Source organism: Lithobates pipiens, unplaced genomic scaffold (genome assembly GCF_037356315.1).
Source record: "Lithobates pipiens isolate NorthernLeopardFrog02 unplaced genomic scaffold, aLitPip1_a1.2 Scaffold_22, whole genome shotgun sequence".
In the NCBI taxonomy this organism is placed as follows: domain Eukaryota; kingdom Metazoa; phylum Chordata; class Amphibia; order Anura; family Ranidae; genus Lithobates; species Lithobates pipiens.
The window spans coordinates 168,213,828-168,228,680 of record NW_027507784.1 but is presented as its reverse complement, the minus strand read 5'-3'; the positions used below and the strand labels follow the sequence as shown (position 1 = coordinate 168,228,680).

General features: G+C 41.0%; 1 protein-coding gene across 13 annotated transcripts in view; it reads right to left on the bottom strand.

The window, feature by feature from the left end:
* Nucleotides 1-14,108, bottom strand: part of KIAA2012 (KIAA2012 ortholog) — a 266,686-nt gene extending 252,578 nt beyond the window's left edge. For all 13 annotated transcript variants that reach the window (XM_077448591.1, XM_077448592.1, XM_077448593.1 and 10 more), the window contains exon 1: nt 13,698-14,108. In XM_077448591.1, the coding sequence (XP_077304717.1) occupies nt 13,698-13,784 (87 nt within the window). In that variant the 5' untranslated portion in view covers nt 13,785-14,108. The remainder of the gene's footprint in view (nt 1-13,697) is intronic.
* Between the last annotated feature and the right edge of the window lie 745 nt (nt 14,109-14,853).

Here is a 14,853-nt window from a genome sequence, read left to right as displayed (position 1 = left end):
AAATCCCCCCCCCCCCCCCCCCATGTTCTTGGCAATGAATTCCAAAGCGTGTGTTGTCAGCCCTGCCTACTTCAATTCTGATAGATCAGATAGAACACAGACATTTCTTCATCTCCCTCCTTGTCTCCATAACTCCTCCTTGTACTTAGGCAGAGAACACAGGAAGTTATCAGCTCACATGATTTCTAGCAAAATCAATTTTGAATTTACAAAATAGATATAACAAAACAGTTTCAGTTCTATACTTAGCAAACCAAAAGAAAGCAAATAGGAGAAGCTAGGGTTTACACGCATGTTAAGGGTCCATGCACACCAGGCTTAAAAAAATGCCTGTAGAAGCAGCTCAATGTTATCCTATGTGTTCATGCACATTAGGATGTTTAAACTCTCATAAACTGCTCAATACAGACATACTGGTGAAGGGGCTCCAGTAATTTGACATATGCTGTGCCGTTTGTAAAAAATACAGCAATACAGCCTGTAGGCCATTTCTGTCATCCATGAAGCCTGGCTGAGTTACTCCCAATTCCTAATCCTGGCTTATTTTCAGGACATTGGCTACAACAAAATGACCACTGAGCCTACATCACTAAGGATACCTAAAGTGAAAATCTCTTTAGCTGGAGGCCCAGTGGCTATTTTGTTAGTGCCCAGAGTATGAGATGGAAAGGGGCTATAATAGTGTGAGAATCCGGGTGGAGGTGCCAATGGAGTGACTTTGCTGCAATGGGTGAGAGCGCACTGCACATGTGTGGAAACATGCTTGCACGTGTAAGTGCCAAATGACAGTCATGTCCTGGAAATAAGCCAGGACATAGAAACATAAACATTTGGAGTATTTCAACTGTGTTTTATGGGTGGCAGAAAAGCCTACAGGTATGGCATTTGCATTAAGCAATATTTTTACAAAAAGGTACAGTGTATTTTAAACTATCGGGGCTCCTTCTCTGCATGGGCCAGTTTATGTAAAAGGGTAATATAGCCTTAAATCAATGAGGACCACCTGACAGCCCTCTTATCTAAGTTATTGCTTAATTTTCATTAAAAATGTAAGTCATTCCAAAGTTGACACCAACACCATTACCTTCATTTTTTCACTCAGTTTAATGCCAAGGTGTGGCAGAGGTAAGAACCTCTGGATCCAAAATAGTTTAAATCTCACAATAAAAAAAAAAATCTATACTGTAGAGTACATTTATTTATTAAAGGCACTTATTTATGCAGTGTTTTACATACATGTTGTACATTGACATCAGTCCTTGCCCTCAAGGAGCTTACAATCTAAGGTCCCTAACTCACATTCATACATATACAAGGCCCAATTTACTTACCAGCATGTCTTTGGAATGTGGGAGGAAACCTTTGCAGGCACATGGAGAACATGCAAACTTCATGCAGGTAGTCCTGTGGTTGGGATTCAAACCCACAACCCTAGTGCTACTAGGTGGAAGTGCGAACCACTTAGGCCTCTTTCACACGGGGCGGATCAGTAAAGATCCGCCCCGTGATGATCCGCTCACTCAGCGGGGATCGCTCCGTTGTCCCCGCTGAGCCGGCTGCGGACAGGGCGGTCTCCGCACACTGTGGGGGGACCGCCCTGTCAGCTCTCCGCTCTCCTCTATGGGGATCGGACGAGCACGGACCGTGTGTCCGTGTTCATCCGATCCGCTCTGCAGACGGACAGAAAAATAGGATTTTCCTCCGTCTGCAGAATCGGACATTTGCGGAGGCGGACAATAGCGGGTGTCTGCGGATGATCATCCGCAGACACCCGCTATCCCATAGGGATGAATGGATGTCCGTATTTCATCCGCAAACGGATGGATGAAATACGGACATACCATCAGCATGTGTGAAAGGGGCCTAAGCCAATGTGCTGCCTATTAACCAATAAGATTTTAGGGGGCACTTCAGGTGTGATAAATGAGGTATAGCAATAAGGGAGTGCCAAACAAATGCTTAGAAATGGATCAGTAATGTCCACAACACATCTGACCAATAAAATGATTTGGACTTTTAAGCATCAGTTTGGTGTTCTCTTCCTTTTTTCATAACTTATGCCAAGGTATGGCAGTGTTCTATTTATGTATTTAGAAAAATTGAGCACGGACAAATCAGTAGATGTGGGTGATGAGAAATTTTAGGAAGAGCTCTCCACATAGATGTTTAAATGTTATAATTACAATAACTGACAGATCAATGAATTTATCAAAGTCACTGAAAACATTTCCAGTTCTGGGTGGACTTGTTCAACAGAATTAGTACTCTTCACCTGTATATAAAAAATTAACAAATCATTGTTTATAAGGGTCAAAGGTAACTAGTTACTGGGAATCTTTATAACCGAGGCTCCCATCCAGTAAGGGAAACAGCCATTGCCTGATCCCTTCAAATAGCGCAACTGATGGATCATGCCAAAGTATGCTGTACCCTAGACCTAGCACCACTATTGGAGGGTGCCCCCCACTTCTGGGTGATGGGCGGTGGCTGTCTCTAGTGCTGGACAGGAGCCTCATCTATAAGAGTTAATGGCTGAGGAGATCCAACTTAAAGAATTAATTAAACTTTTCACAAAAAATGAAAAGGTGACCTAACATATAAAACCTCCCCCAACCCCAGTCCTTACTGGACTTAGCTACTTCTTTATAATTAGAGCTCTAAATATATCAGCACATGCCAGAAGAACCATATTCTATGGTGAATGAAGGTTATCATACACACACAGCACATGTTAGGGCTGCAACACTCTTCTGTAGAGACAGGAATGCTTATCCATTTACTTCATGAATATTTTAATCTGAAATTGTTACACTGAGCAAATTATTAAGGCATACTATCTCTCTATTTATGGATACCCTAAAGGAAATCTGCAGTGAGAGAAATATATAGGCTGCCACTGCTTACATCTCCCTATGAAATGCTAATTGTTTGGCTTTCAATCTATTGTCTTCAATACTATATGGGTACTTGACTTAGGTGAGAATTAACATCAGGCATACGTGTGTACACTGATGAAATAAATTGCACTGGTAGCAAGCAAAAAGTCCATAAGTGATAAATCCCAACACCAAATCGAAGTGCTCTGAGATGAAACTTATAGTTCTTCCACCACGAGTGCTCAGTAGAAAGGTGGCCACTCACCAGAGATGTTTGACCCCTTTTTACAGGACGGTGTTGGGATTTATCACTAATGGACTTTTTGCTTGCTACCATTGCAATTTATTTCATCAGTGTACACACTTATGTCTGATGTCATTATACAGATATTCTTTGTGAAACGTTTTTGTGAACATGTATAGCGCCTTATCCTTTATTTCAATATTTTACACAGTTTCGTGATTTGTTCACTTTTAAAAGGGCAGCTGTTTGCTATATGTTCCCATCCCCACAGGGCGCCATTATTGGCATATATATTTTTTATGTAGGTGAGAATTAGATATTTGTACATTGATTTTAGGAGGGTGAACCAGAGATCAACAAAGCCAAAGAGGCAGAATAACAGCCAGGCAACAAGGATTTTTTTTTTAAATGGAAAGGTCTACATGTTTCACTTGCTACAGAATTCCTTTAAATTATTCCTGTAAGTAAGGAGTCCTCTCAAAAATCTCATTGTCCGTGTTAAACATTGAAAGAACTTTGCTGCGCAAACATAGAGGCTTTTGCATATCACAGTAAAACTACTATATTTAAACTCATGGCTTCACTTTCAAGCATTGCATGCTGGTAACATGATTACTTTACAGGATGTGACATTTGCAAATATTTAAACCTTTTGGCTCATAACCATCTCTGGGATCAAAGGAAAACATGGAGGAGCTGGCGTAATGACCATCAAAATTCATAGCAGCTGTGCTCAGGTCCGTTCCAACACCTGATATGTGACACATTTAAGCTAATATCTCACATCCACATGACTGTTTCAGTTTTGTATAGTTCACTCTATGTCCCGTGATGGCACAAACAGCAAAAAATAAATAAAAAAATGTACATATAAAATGCATGTATTGTATAATTATGAAGCACTCCTAACATCGACATGATTCAGTGAAAATATATCTATTATCATGATGTAGTATGCTGGGTTTCATTTCTGGTAACAAAAATATAGGAGCTAGTCCATTTTGCTTTGTGTTATATCCATGTATATACAGACTGGAAACACATGAAGAGGTATTTTGTAACATGGAAGAAATAATGCACATTATATTGTTGCAAATCTCTACTGACTTTTACTGAGACCAACGTTGACGGTTATTATTACTGTCACTGTCACCAATGTTGGGGGTTATTATTACAGTCACTGACAACAATGTTGGTGGTTAAAGTGGTTGTAAAGGCTTTTTTTTTACCTATGCATGAAGGTAAAAAACCTTCAGTGTGCAGCTCCCCCTAATATTTACCTAAGTCTGATCTCGACCCAGCAAAGTACACGAGACCCTAGGCTCTCCCAGGTCTCTCCCTAGTGATTGGCTGAGATGCAGCAGCAGGAGCCATTGGCTCTCACTTTTGTCAATCACAGCCAGTGAGGTGGGAGCGGGGGGCGGGGGGGTTACTGAACCGTCTGTGTCTTGTGGATGCAGAGCGTGAGCATGCACAAGTGCCCCCACAGCACAGCAAGCGGTTTGCTATGTGGGCACTCGGCTGGGAACGCCTGGGGGGGACCTGAGAAGATAAGCAGATAAAGCAGATAAGTTTGACATGTTTGTTATTTTTTTAATACAATTTCTTCCTTTAAAATCACTTTAATATTGCAGTCACTGCTGTCAACGTGGGGGTCGCTGCTGGCACTGACATTGGGGTTAATATTGCAATCACTGACACCAGTGTTCAGGGTTGATATTGTAGTCACTGACAACAATGTCAGGGGTTGTTAATGTAGTTACTAACACCAATGTTGGGAAATTACACTGCAGTCATTGACACCAATGTGTATTTAATATTGCCATCACTGACACCAATGTTGGGGGCTATTATTGCAGTAACTGACACCAATGTTGGGGGTTGTTATTGTAGTCACTGACTCCAATGTTGGGGGTTGTTATTGTAGTCACTGACTCCAATGTTGGGGGTTGTTATTGTAGTCACTGACTCCAATGTTGGGGGTTGTTATTTCAGTCATTGGCTCCAATAACTTACTAAATATACCTCTTTCTGATTGACAAAAGTTGGCCCATCCTTGCTCTATAGTGAATACTATAATATGTTTATGAAAAAGATTCTAAAGAAATACTCTAAGCATTACACTTTGGAAAATACAGATGCTTTGATTGGTTCGCCCCAGTATTAACACATTATACAGGTGGAAAACTGATACAATAACCCAAGAAACTAGGACACATAAATTGATTAGGAGACAAAAGTGGGGTCACTGGAGTAAGATCACAGAGAGCCAGGTTTGTAGGGGGAAGGCAGAAGGGATTTGAGCCAAAAATGCAACTCGGGACAAAGTCAATAACAGAGGTTGGCAATAAGAGACAGGATGCAAGCCGGAATTAGAAATAGGGAGGCAAACATAACCATTCCTAACCAGGTCACAATGAAGGTCAGTCAGCTGATCAAAAATACGGAACAGCATACTGATGATCACTCAGCAATTATGTCAAAGCCTATGGGTCCTTATAAAGAATAGAGAAAATAGACTGGTGTCTTTCTGCATATTGATATGAATCCACATCCTTGGGTAGATGTAAGTACGTACAAGTTTCCATAAGGCACGCATGCCTTTGTGTTTGGATAGCTAGCCTAAGTAGAATTTGGGCTCAACATGCCACAGTATACTGTCCATGACAGCAATGTTTGTGGAGCCTTCATAAAGGCTAGCCAAAGTTAAATGGTGTTCATGCACAGATGGATGGGCATGGATATGTTTCTACACAGATGGGTGGGCAAATGTGAAGATACCTGGACACATACACAGGTTGCAATACGGCATCCACGCCTGTATGTACAAACACCTGGTATAACTGGCAAGAAATCAGACAGTGACTTTACCTTACTGATATAACCCACACCAAATGTCAGATTATACTCTACTGATTCATAAAGAATATATGCTCTATGTAGCCTAACTAAATTAGTTTATCCTATTAGTTGGATGCTAACGGCACTAATTAACATACAATTAGCAACCAGAGTGAAAAGCTTCAAATTTGTATATTAAATACACTTATAAAAAATAGAGCAGCCTAGCATGTAAAATGTGTTGGTAACATCAAAGATGAATTTGAGGCATATATAAAAGAACGCCGGTCTGTATTCAATGATACATAATCAAAAGTATTTTTTTAAACATAAGCTGTATAAATACCTACAACTGAATTGGTATCAGCCTCTTAAAATTCCATGTATAGCAGCACTCAGGCTGTGAGATGGAGGGGCAGCACAAGGAACCAGACTGTTGTTCTGTATTGTTAAAAAGGATTACTGAAAGGTAAAGGGAAAGCAGAGTGACAGAAATGAGCCAATGGGAGAGAGTTAGAAAAACTGCTGCACACAGAATCAGCTTCCAGGTTTTATTGTCAAAGCTTCATTTAACAAGCTGAAGTTAGAAGCTAATTGGTTACTATGTAAAGCTGCACCAGATTCTGTATGCACCAGTTTTATAAAATCTCCCCCAATCTGTCTGCTACATCTCCTTTCACAGGCTAGGGGAGGGACAAGACCTTTAAGGCCAGCCATAGACAGGGCGATTTTCTTTTCTGCAACTGCAGAAGGAAGCTATCCCCACCAGGAGAACACAGCGATTATTGCCAGTGTCTATAACAGCTGCTAGCGATAATGGCATATAAAATATGATAGGCTGGTTGTACCCAAGTTGGTCGATCAATCAACTTGGGTACATTCAACCTGCTCATACATGGTTTGAATCTCGGAACCATCTATGGTCATCTTTAGTATATCCTAAAAGTCGCAGCAAGAAAACGGGTATCCTGACTTGCCACACAGTGTTGTGCTGTGGGGCAGGGTTGTATAAATTTCAGAACTGGATAAACAGAAATATCAATTAATTAGCAAATAAAACAGCCCATATACTGTATATGTATTTAATCTGTGTATTTAACTGTTTGACTGGAGTTTAGCTTTAAACAGTGGCGATGGCTCATACAGGGCTCAGGAGCGCCGCCCCCCCCCACTAATCGATGCATCACGCCCCTAATCTACATGTAGGATGCTGGACGCATAGATTCAATTTTATTTTTATTTTTTAAGCACATGATTAGAGCCTGAGGCTCTAATTGGCTTTAAAAAGGGTGGGCTTGGGGCACAGAGAGAATTAATATTTGCTAATGTCTTCCTGTTTCTTCTCCCAGCCAATTAGGAAGTGGGTCCTGAGACCTGATTGTCTAAGACCCAATTGGCTGCAAGTCCTAAATTCTGATTGGCCGGGAGGGGAAGCGACTGCCGGGACTCGGGAGGAGACGCGGGGGGGCTGTCAAAGCCGCAACCTGGATATGGTAAGTGTGAGGCAGGTGGGGGGGCCAAGCGGGCAACAGGTGAGCGAAGCAGCGATTGATCGATCACTGGGGGTGGGGGGTGGCGTGGACCGCCCCCACTAGAAAAATTGAGCACCAGCCGCCACTGGCTTTAAAATTTAACTTCATGTATCCTTTGAAATAATAACTACTCAAAGAAAAAACTGTATTACTTCCCTTCACAAACCTACACACAAAACTACGGCTTGTCTGGCTTTAGCCTGTAAACGCCAATTCCCATAGCCCATCCAGCATACATTTCAAGATCAAAGTCAACAAAACAAAAATAATTAAATTTTGCTATCACTAGCCAGTAAATGATAGCTAAAAAAAACATAGAAGCCAGTATTAAATAATTACTACATTTTTAGCAGGGCACCCTTTTTGTGGAAATAGTTTAGGGGCATTCTTTCGTTTGGGTTCCAGACATGAAAATCAGCTTTCAACTTTTAAAAAAACTTTCATTTGAACTGCCTTTTGACAAACACCACTTCTTGTTTGCTAGCAGTCTGTCCGCCAAAGTGCTCCAGAATAGATTTATCAAGTGTTAGAGAAGGGTTGCCGAGCTTTCAGACACAAATCCCGACAGTAAATGGAACACGTTTTTTCATCTCATTAATCACACTTTGTACATGCTGATAACAATGTACAGCCTACAAGCTCCATCTGTCCCTGTAAGCACCCTGGATCAATCTAATTTCCAAAGTAAAAACATATTCACTTGGTACAGCCCTTTCCAAACGTGTGAACATAACAGTGATCATTTATCAAGTCATTGGATAGACTATCCATTGGAAACATCAACAGATACTTGGATGACATTGCCAGCTTAACCGCTGGCAGTACTATGGAACATGCTGGCTTTCCAATATTAACATTTAAATTACTATAAAGTTATATAGTATGTTTATTTTTGACCATAAAGGTATGTAAAATATTTATGCATGTTATGGTGGCTTTTTAAAAATATAGTAACAAGGATGGGTAGTCATTATGAGACTGTCAAAACCAGTAGGTAACCTTCAATCCATGGGGCACAGAATCTCGGGTACACCAGGTACTTGATTGAGCCCCTTTGCAGAATGAGTGAACTAGGCAGTGAACAAGAAGTCGAATAAGAAGCTAAACCACCAACAGAAGAACTAGTCAGTTATTTGCTCAGCATAAAAAAGGAATGCTGAAACTAAAGATTGATTAGTAAGCACTCTATGGCCTGGATCATTTTCCTTAGTTTGCCTACTTAATGCTGTTGCTTGCACTGCCAAATAGGTTGATTAGAATATGTGAATCCAGGTGGTATGATGACTGACAGTTCGCAGTTCCAGGATGTGTTTGGTGAAAGGAATGAGTAGCAGGCACACTGGTGGCTGATTCCCAAGGAGTTGTCTTCTGGGTCGAAACCTTTCCATTTGGTGAGGTAAAGCACCTGATTAAGCCTTTTGCAAGAATCCAAGAGGCCTCATACTCTTCTTTTATTTTTAATTTTAAAAGGTCCTGGATGTGCTGAAAATGTATTGAAGAATGAGCTATTAAATGCTCTTGAATTCCTTGCATGGCTGAGAAATCAAGTTTGAAGATAACTGGACTAATTGCAAAACTAACATGAAAAGAATTTATAAAACTGAATGGGAGCTATTTTAGGCATTGACATTGGAGCTTAAAATTTAACTAAAGGCAATTTTTATTTTAAGAGGTGGGGGGGGGGGGGGGGGGAACACTGCGCTAACACAATATGTAAAATCAAGAAGGCACAGCAGCTGATACTCAAGCAAACAAATCTAAACAAAATGCAGAATAATTAGTGTAGCGCTAAATAATGTGCAAAAAAATTGTGTACAAAATGTAAATATACATACGAAGTGCCAATATTGCTGAAAAGCAAAATAAAAAAGTAAATAAGTAAATAATAAAGGGATGTAAAATCCCAAAGAACAAATTTGTACAATTGAATGAAACTTTGACTAAATATAGTCTGTACTAAAGAAATGGACTTCCGTTAGTTCTTCCACTGAAACAGTCCTCATAAAATGGCAAATGCAAAAATATAGATGGAAATCTTCCCGTGAGGTGACACCAAACAGGTATAAGGACTGCGTGGGCCAGCATTCCTTGTACCTCAAATTGATTTTACCTTTTTATTTTATTTTGTGATCACTTTTAATAATATTTTTTGTGTCATTTATATACAGTGCCTTGCGAAAGTATTCGGCCCCCCTTGAACTTTTCAACCTTTTGCCACATTTCAGGCTTCAAACATAAAGATATAACATTTTTATTTTTTGTGAAGAATCACCAACAAGTGGGACACAATTGTGAAGTGGAACGAAATCTATTGGATATTTTAAACTTTTTTAGCAAATAAAAAACTGAAAAGTGGTGTGTGCAAAATTATTCGGCCCCTTTAGTTTCAGTGCAGCAAACTCACTCCAGAAGTTCAGCGAGGATCTCTGAATGATCCAATGTTGTCCTAAATGACTGATGGTGATAAATAGAATCCACCTGTGTGTAATCAAGTCTCTGTATAAATGCACCTGCTCTGTGATAGTCTCAGGGTTCTGTTGAAAGCACAGAGAGCATCATGAAGACCAAGGAACACACCAGGCAGGTCCGTAATACTGTTGTGGAGAAGTTTAAAGCTGGATTTGGATACAAAAAGATTTCCCAAGCTTTAAACATCCCAAGGAGCACTGTGCAAGCGATAATTTTGAAATGGAAGGAGTATCAGACCACTGCAAATCTACCAAGACCTGGCCGTCCCTCGAAACTTTCAGCTCAGACAAGGAGAAGACTGATCAGAGATGCAGCCAAGAGGCCCATGATCACTCTGGATGAACTGCAGAGAACTACAGCTGAGGTGGGAGAGTCTGTCCATAGGACAACAATCAGTCGTACACTGCACAAATCTGGCCTTTATGGAAGAGTGGCAAGAAGAAAGCCATTTCTCAAAGATATCCATAAAAAGTCTTGTCTAAAGTTTGCCACAAGCCACCTGGGAGACACACCAAACATGTGGAAGAAGGTGCTCTGGTCAGATGAAACCAAAATCAAACTTTTTTTTACAATGCAAAATGATATGTTTGGCGTAAAAGCAACACAGCTCATCACCCTCAACACACCATCCCCACTGTCAAACATGGTGGTGGCACCATCATGGTTTGGGCCTGCTTTTCTTCAGCAGGGACAGGGAAGATGGTTAAAATTGAGGGGAAGATGGATGCACCCAAATACAGGACCATTCTGGATGAAAACCTGTTGGAGTCTGCAAAAGACCTGAAACTGGGACGGAGATTTATCTTCCAACAAGACAATGATCCCAAACATACAGCAAAATCTACAAAGGAATGGTTCACAAATAAACGTATACAGGTGTTAGAATGGCCAAGTCAAAGTCCAGACCTGAATCCAATCGAGAATCTGTGGAAAGAGCTGAAAACTACTGTTCACAAACGCTCTCCATCCAACCTCACTGAGCTCGAGCTGTTTTGCAAGGAAGAATGGGCAAGAATTTCAGTCTCTCGATGCGCAAAACTGATAGAGACATACCCCAAGCGACTTGCAGCTGTAATCGGCTAGGTTTGGACCAGGAGTGCCTGTTCGGTTTGAGTCCTAAGATGGAGAAGTAAGGACTGCCTACCAGGATCCATTCACTTTACTCCACAGAGCCCGACTGGGACCTATTGGGATTACAAGCTTGACTGACCCACTGTCATACGATAGGTGGGTCCAACACCATCGGTAAGAGTACCCATCTTTTACTTGTGAAAGATTGATTGTCGATACAACTTCAGTCAACCGCCTGTTGTTGCCGTTTTCATTGCTCCGCACAGTCCTTATACCTGTTTGGTGTCATCTCACGGGAAGATTTCCATCTATGTTTTTGCATTTGGCATTTTATGAGGACTGTTTCAGTGGAAGAACTAACGGAAGTCCATTTCTTCAGTACAGACTATATTTAGTCACAGTTTCATTCAATTGTACACATTTTTTCTTTGGGATTTTACATCACCTTATTATTTACTTATTTACTTTTTTATTTAGCTTTTCAGCAATATTGGCACTTTGTATGTATAGTTTCATTTTGTACACAATTTTTTGCACATTATTTAGCGCTACACTAATTATTCTCCAATTTTTATTTTAGCTTTGGATAGAGTAGAGAGGGATTAGAACTTTTGTCAGGTTTTTACTGCTGTCTGTGCCCACATTAAAGTGGTAGGAAACCCATTCTATTCTATGGGTGCTCTGTGTGGATGGCTTCCTACCATCTTCCTTTCAGTATAATCCTTTGTTTTCTGAGCAATGATGTCACCAGGGCATGCGCTCTTAGTCCAATTTTTCCGGAAAGCTCTTCATGCCGAAACAATGGCATTTACAATGCTGGAGTTATGTAATTTCCTTTGCTCTGCGCCGGCACGTGATCCCGCAATACTACTTGGTTGTCATGGTAAAACTGTAATGAAAACAAGGCTTGGCTTTGGAAGTGCTGCGCACGTGCGGGAGTAAGGGTAGAAATAAAAAATGATTTGGACACGGACGATAGCAGTTATGACAGCGGCTGTAAATGAGCAGGAGCCTTGAAAAAATGTATATTTTATCAGATCATAAGCGTTCTATTTACCTTCCCTATGCGGTGTATTGCTTCACACTAACTACATGTATTACCCTACTTGTAATTTGTAGTAGATCTGAGTTTACTACCGCTTTAAGGAGATTTACCATCTCCATTTGCCCTGTTTACCATTATCATCAAAAAAAAAAGTAAAAAGTCACAAATTTTGGGTTGACACCAGAACAGGAAGATAGGGAAAATCTTCCAATGGGGATACAGGGCGGAGATCATATTTGAAAAATAACTTAGGGTTGAAACACCTTATCTGTATATTGTGAGACTTCCTGTCCCACTTCCTCCTTCCTGTTTTCGGCTGCCTAGGCGACTCCTCTTCTCGCCCTAGGTGGCCGCTCCCTGTAGCGATCTTCTGGGACACAACACAGGTCTCACAAGATTGGCTGGCCAATAGCAGAGTGCTTTGCGACTCGCCCATGCGCAGTGCACGCCTACCCGTGAAGCCGTCAAGGAGAGGAGGGGAAGAGGAGCGAGACACCGGGTGGCTGCATCACTGGACCGTGGGACAGGTAAGTGTTGGTTTATTAGAAGTCAGCAGCTATGTTTTTTGTTGCTGCTGACTTTAATAAACTAAAAGACAGGTGGAACTCTGCTTTAAGTAATTACTACCTGTGCTATAGCAGATGAACAGCTACAGTGCAGGCCTCCAGTCTAGGAGAACACCCATCAGTGTCCTCCCACATGCATGCCTCCCACACCCCCTGGGGTGCAAATAGGGCATGCTCTGTGACCACTTTGTGCTTAGGACACAGCTAATCACCATGCCTATAAGTGCCGCCTATCAGTGCCCATCAAAAATTCCTCATCAGTGGAGCCTTGTAAGTGCCTCCTCATCAGTGCCCACCAGTGCAGCTTATCAGTGCCCATCAACCTCACCTCATAAGTGCTGATCAGTGCTACCTCATCAGTGTAGCCTCATCAGTGCCCATCAGTAATGCCTCAACAGTGCAACCTCGTCAGTGCCTCCTCATCAGTACCAATCAGTGCAGCTAATCAGTGCCCATCAGTGCCACCTCATTAATGCAGCCTCATCAGCACCCATCAGTGTAGCCTTTATCAGTGCAAAAATTCCTTATTTTTTCTTATTCCTAATTTTATACCAGAAACTAAAATTTTCTGTCTTTTTCATTTATTTAGCAAAAAAAAAAACCCCCAGTGGTGATTAAATACCACCAAAAGAAATCTCTATCTGTCTAAAAAATTTGGGTACAATGTTGCATGACCGCGCAATAGTCATTCAAATTGTGACACAGCTGAAAGTTGAAAATTGGCCTGGGCTGGAAGGGGGTAAAGGTGCCGATATTGAAGTGGTTAAATTTGTTTTGCATTGGAGCACACCGATGTTGCTTCCCTGTCCTATTACAGGGGATGGAACAAGCATATTGAGGGGGCGAGTAGGCTGGACTGTTTTCTATGCTGGAGATCTGAAGCACCCGTCAGGATCTTTCCAAAATGAAATACTAATTTTGGGTGGATTGGCCTTTTGTAGGACATTCATAAATTATTGAATTTTAAGTTGGTGACACTTGTTATACAGTAATACAATACCAACTGTTCAAGGTAAAAAAAACTTCAGATAATAGAAGTAATAGTTTTCTTACCTGCGGTTCATAGCGGATTTCTATCCTCTCTTGGGTAGTTTTGATCACCTTGGCATTCCCTCGGCTCAGCAAGGAGAGAGTTGACATCTTTCATGGCCGAGTTCTCCTGAGACCTCCAATCCCAGCAGCCCCCACCACACTCACATTCCTCTGCTTTGAACAAGAAGCTGGTTTTGATGGAATGCTTTCTTACAGATCCACAGCAATTGTCCAGAATTGTTGAATGATTTATATTTAGGTCAGAAAACAAAGTTTTATAGAAGTGTTGAAGATTTCTGAACTGTGCTCTCAGACCCGCCTATTGCTTACACTGTTTGTGTTGTCTTTGCTGCACTGGTTGCTAGCCTGCACCATCTGAACATCTCTCATACTCCTCACTGCTCTTCATTGTTAAAAGGGATTGTTTCTATTGTTACCTTGGTAGCAGATTGGGAAATCACTCGGGGACACTGAAAATGCCAGCACTTTAATACTGGTGCAATTCAGATGGCAAAAACGAGCTAATGCATAATCAGCTCAGAAAAATTCAACAGTTTGGTTTTAACAGTTATAATTATTATAGATTAGTATCTAGTATACAAATATACATTTATTGCAAAAAATATATACCAGTGCTAAATCTAGAAGACAAATATTGTTTTAAAAATGTGTTAGCTTTCTGTGTGTTTTCTAGTTTACTTATTGGAAAAGTAAAATGATGTGTGTGTTTATTTTAGGCTGTTAATAAATAACTGATTGCCCCTTGTGTAAGCAGCTATGCCATTAAGGCTGCTGCTAGATTTTTGGCATGTCTGACTTAAAAAATGCAGCATTTAAAATGTAACAAACATATCCCAACAAAGAACAGTCTCTACCAGGGGGTAAGAACGTGAGGTCGATCAAAATGTAACTGCATAAGAAAACATCCTTCCCTATTTCCATGATTTCCCATGCTATACTTATAATCGACGGCTAAAACTACACCAGAAAATACGCAGCTTTCTTTGCTCTCACGTGTTTCAAGAACCACAAACATGCTAATACATGGGAAAATCCATTATTAAAAATTCTACTGATACAGTGCAGTGTGTACCAAGATAAATAAACTCATCTCTTTAGGGCCGGTTCACACTGCAGGCGAGGCGAGGCGACTCCGACTTGCCTCGCCGCGACCTGC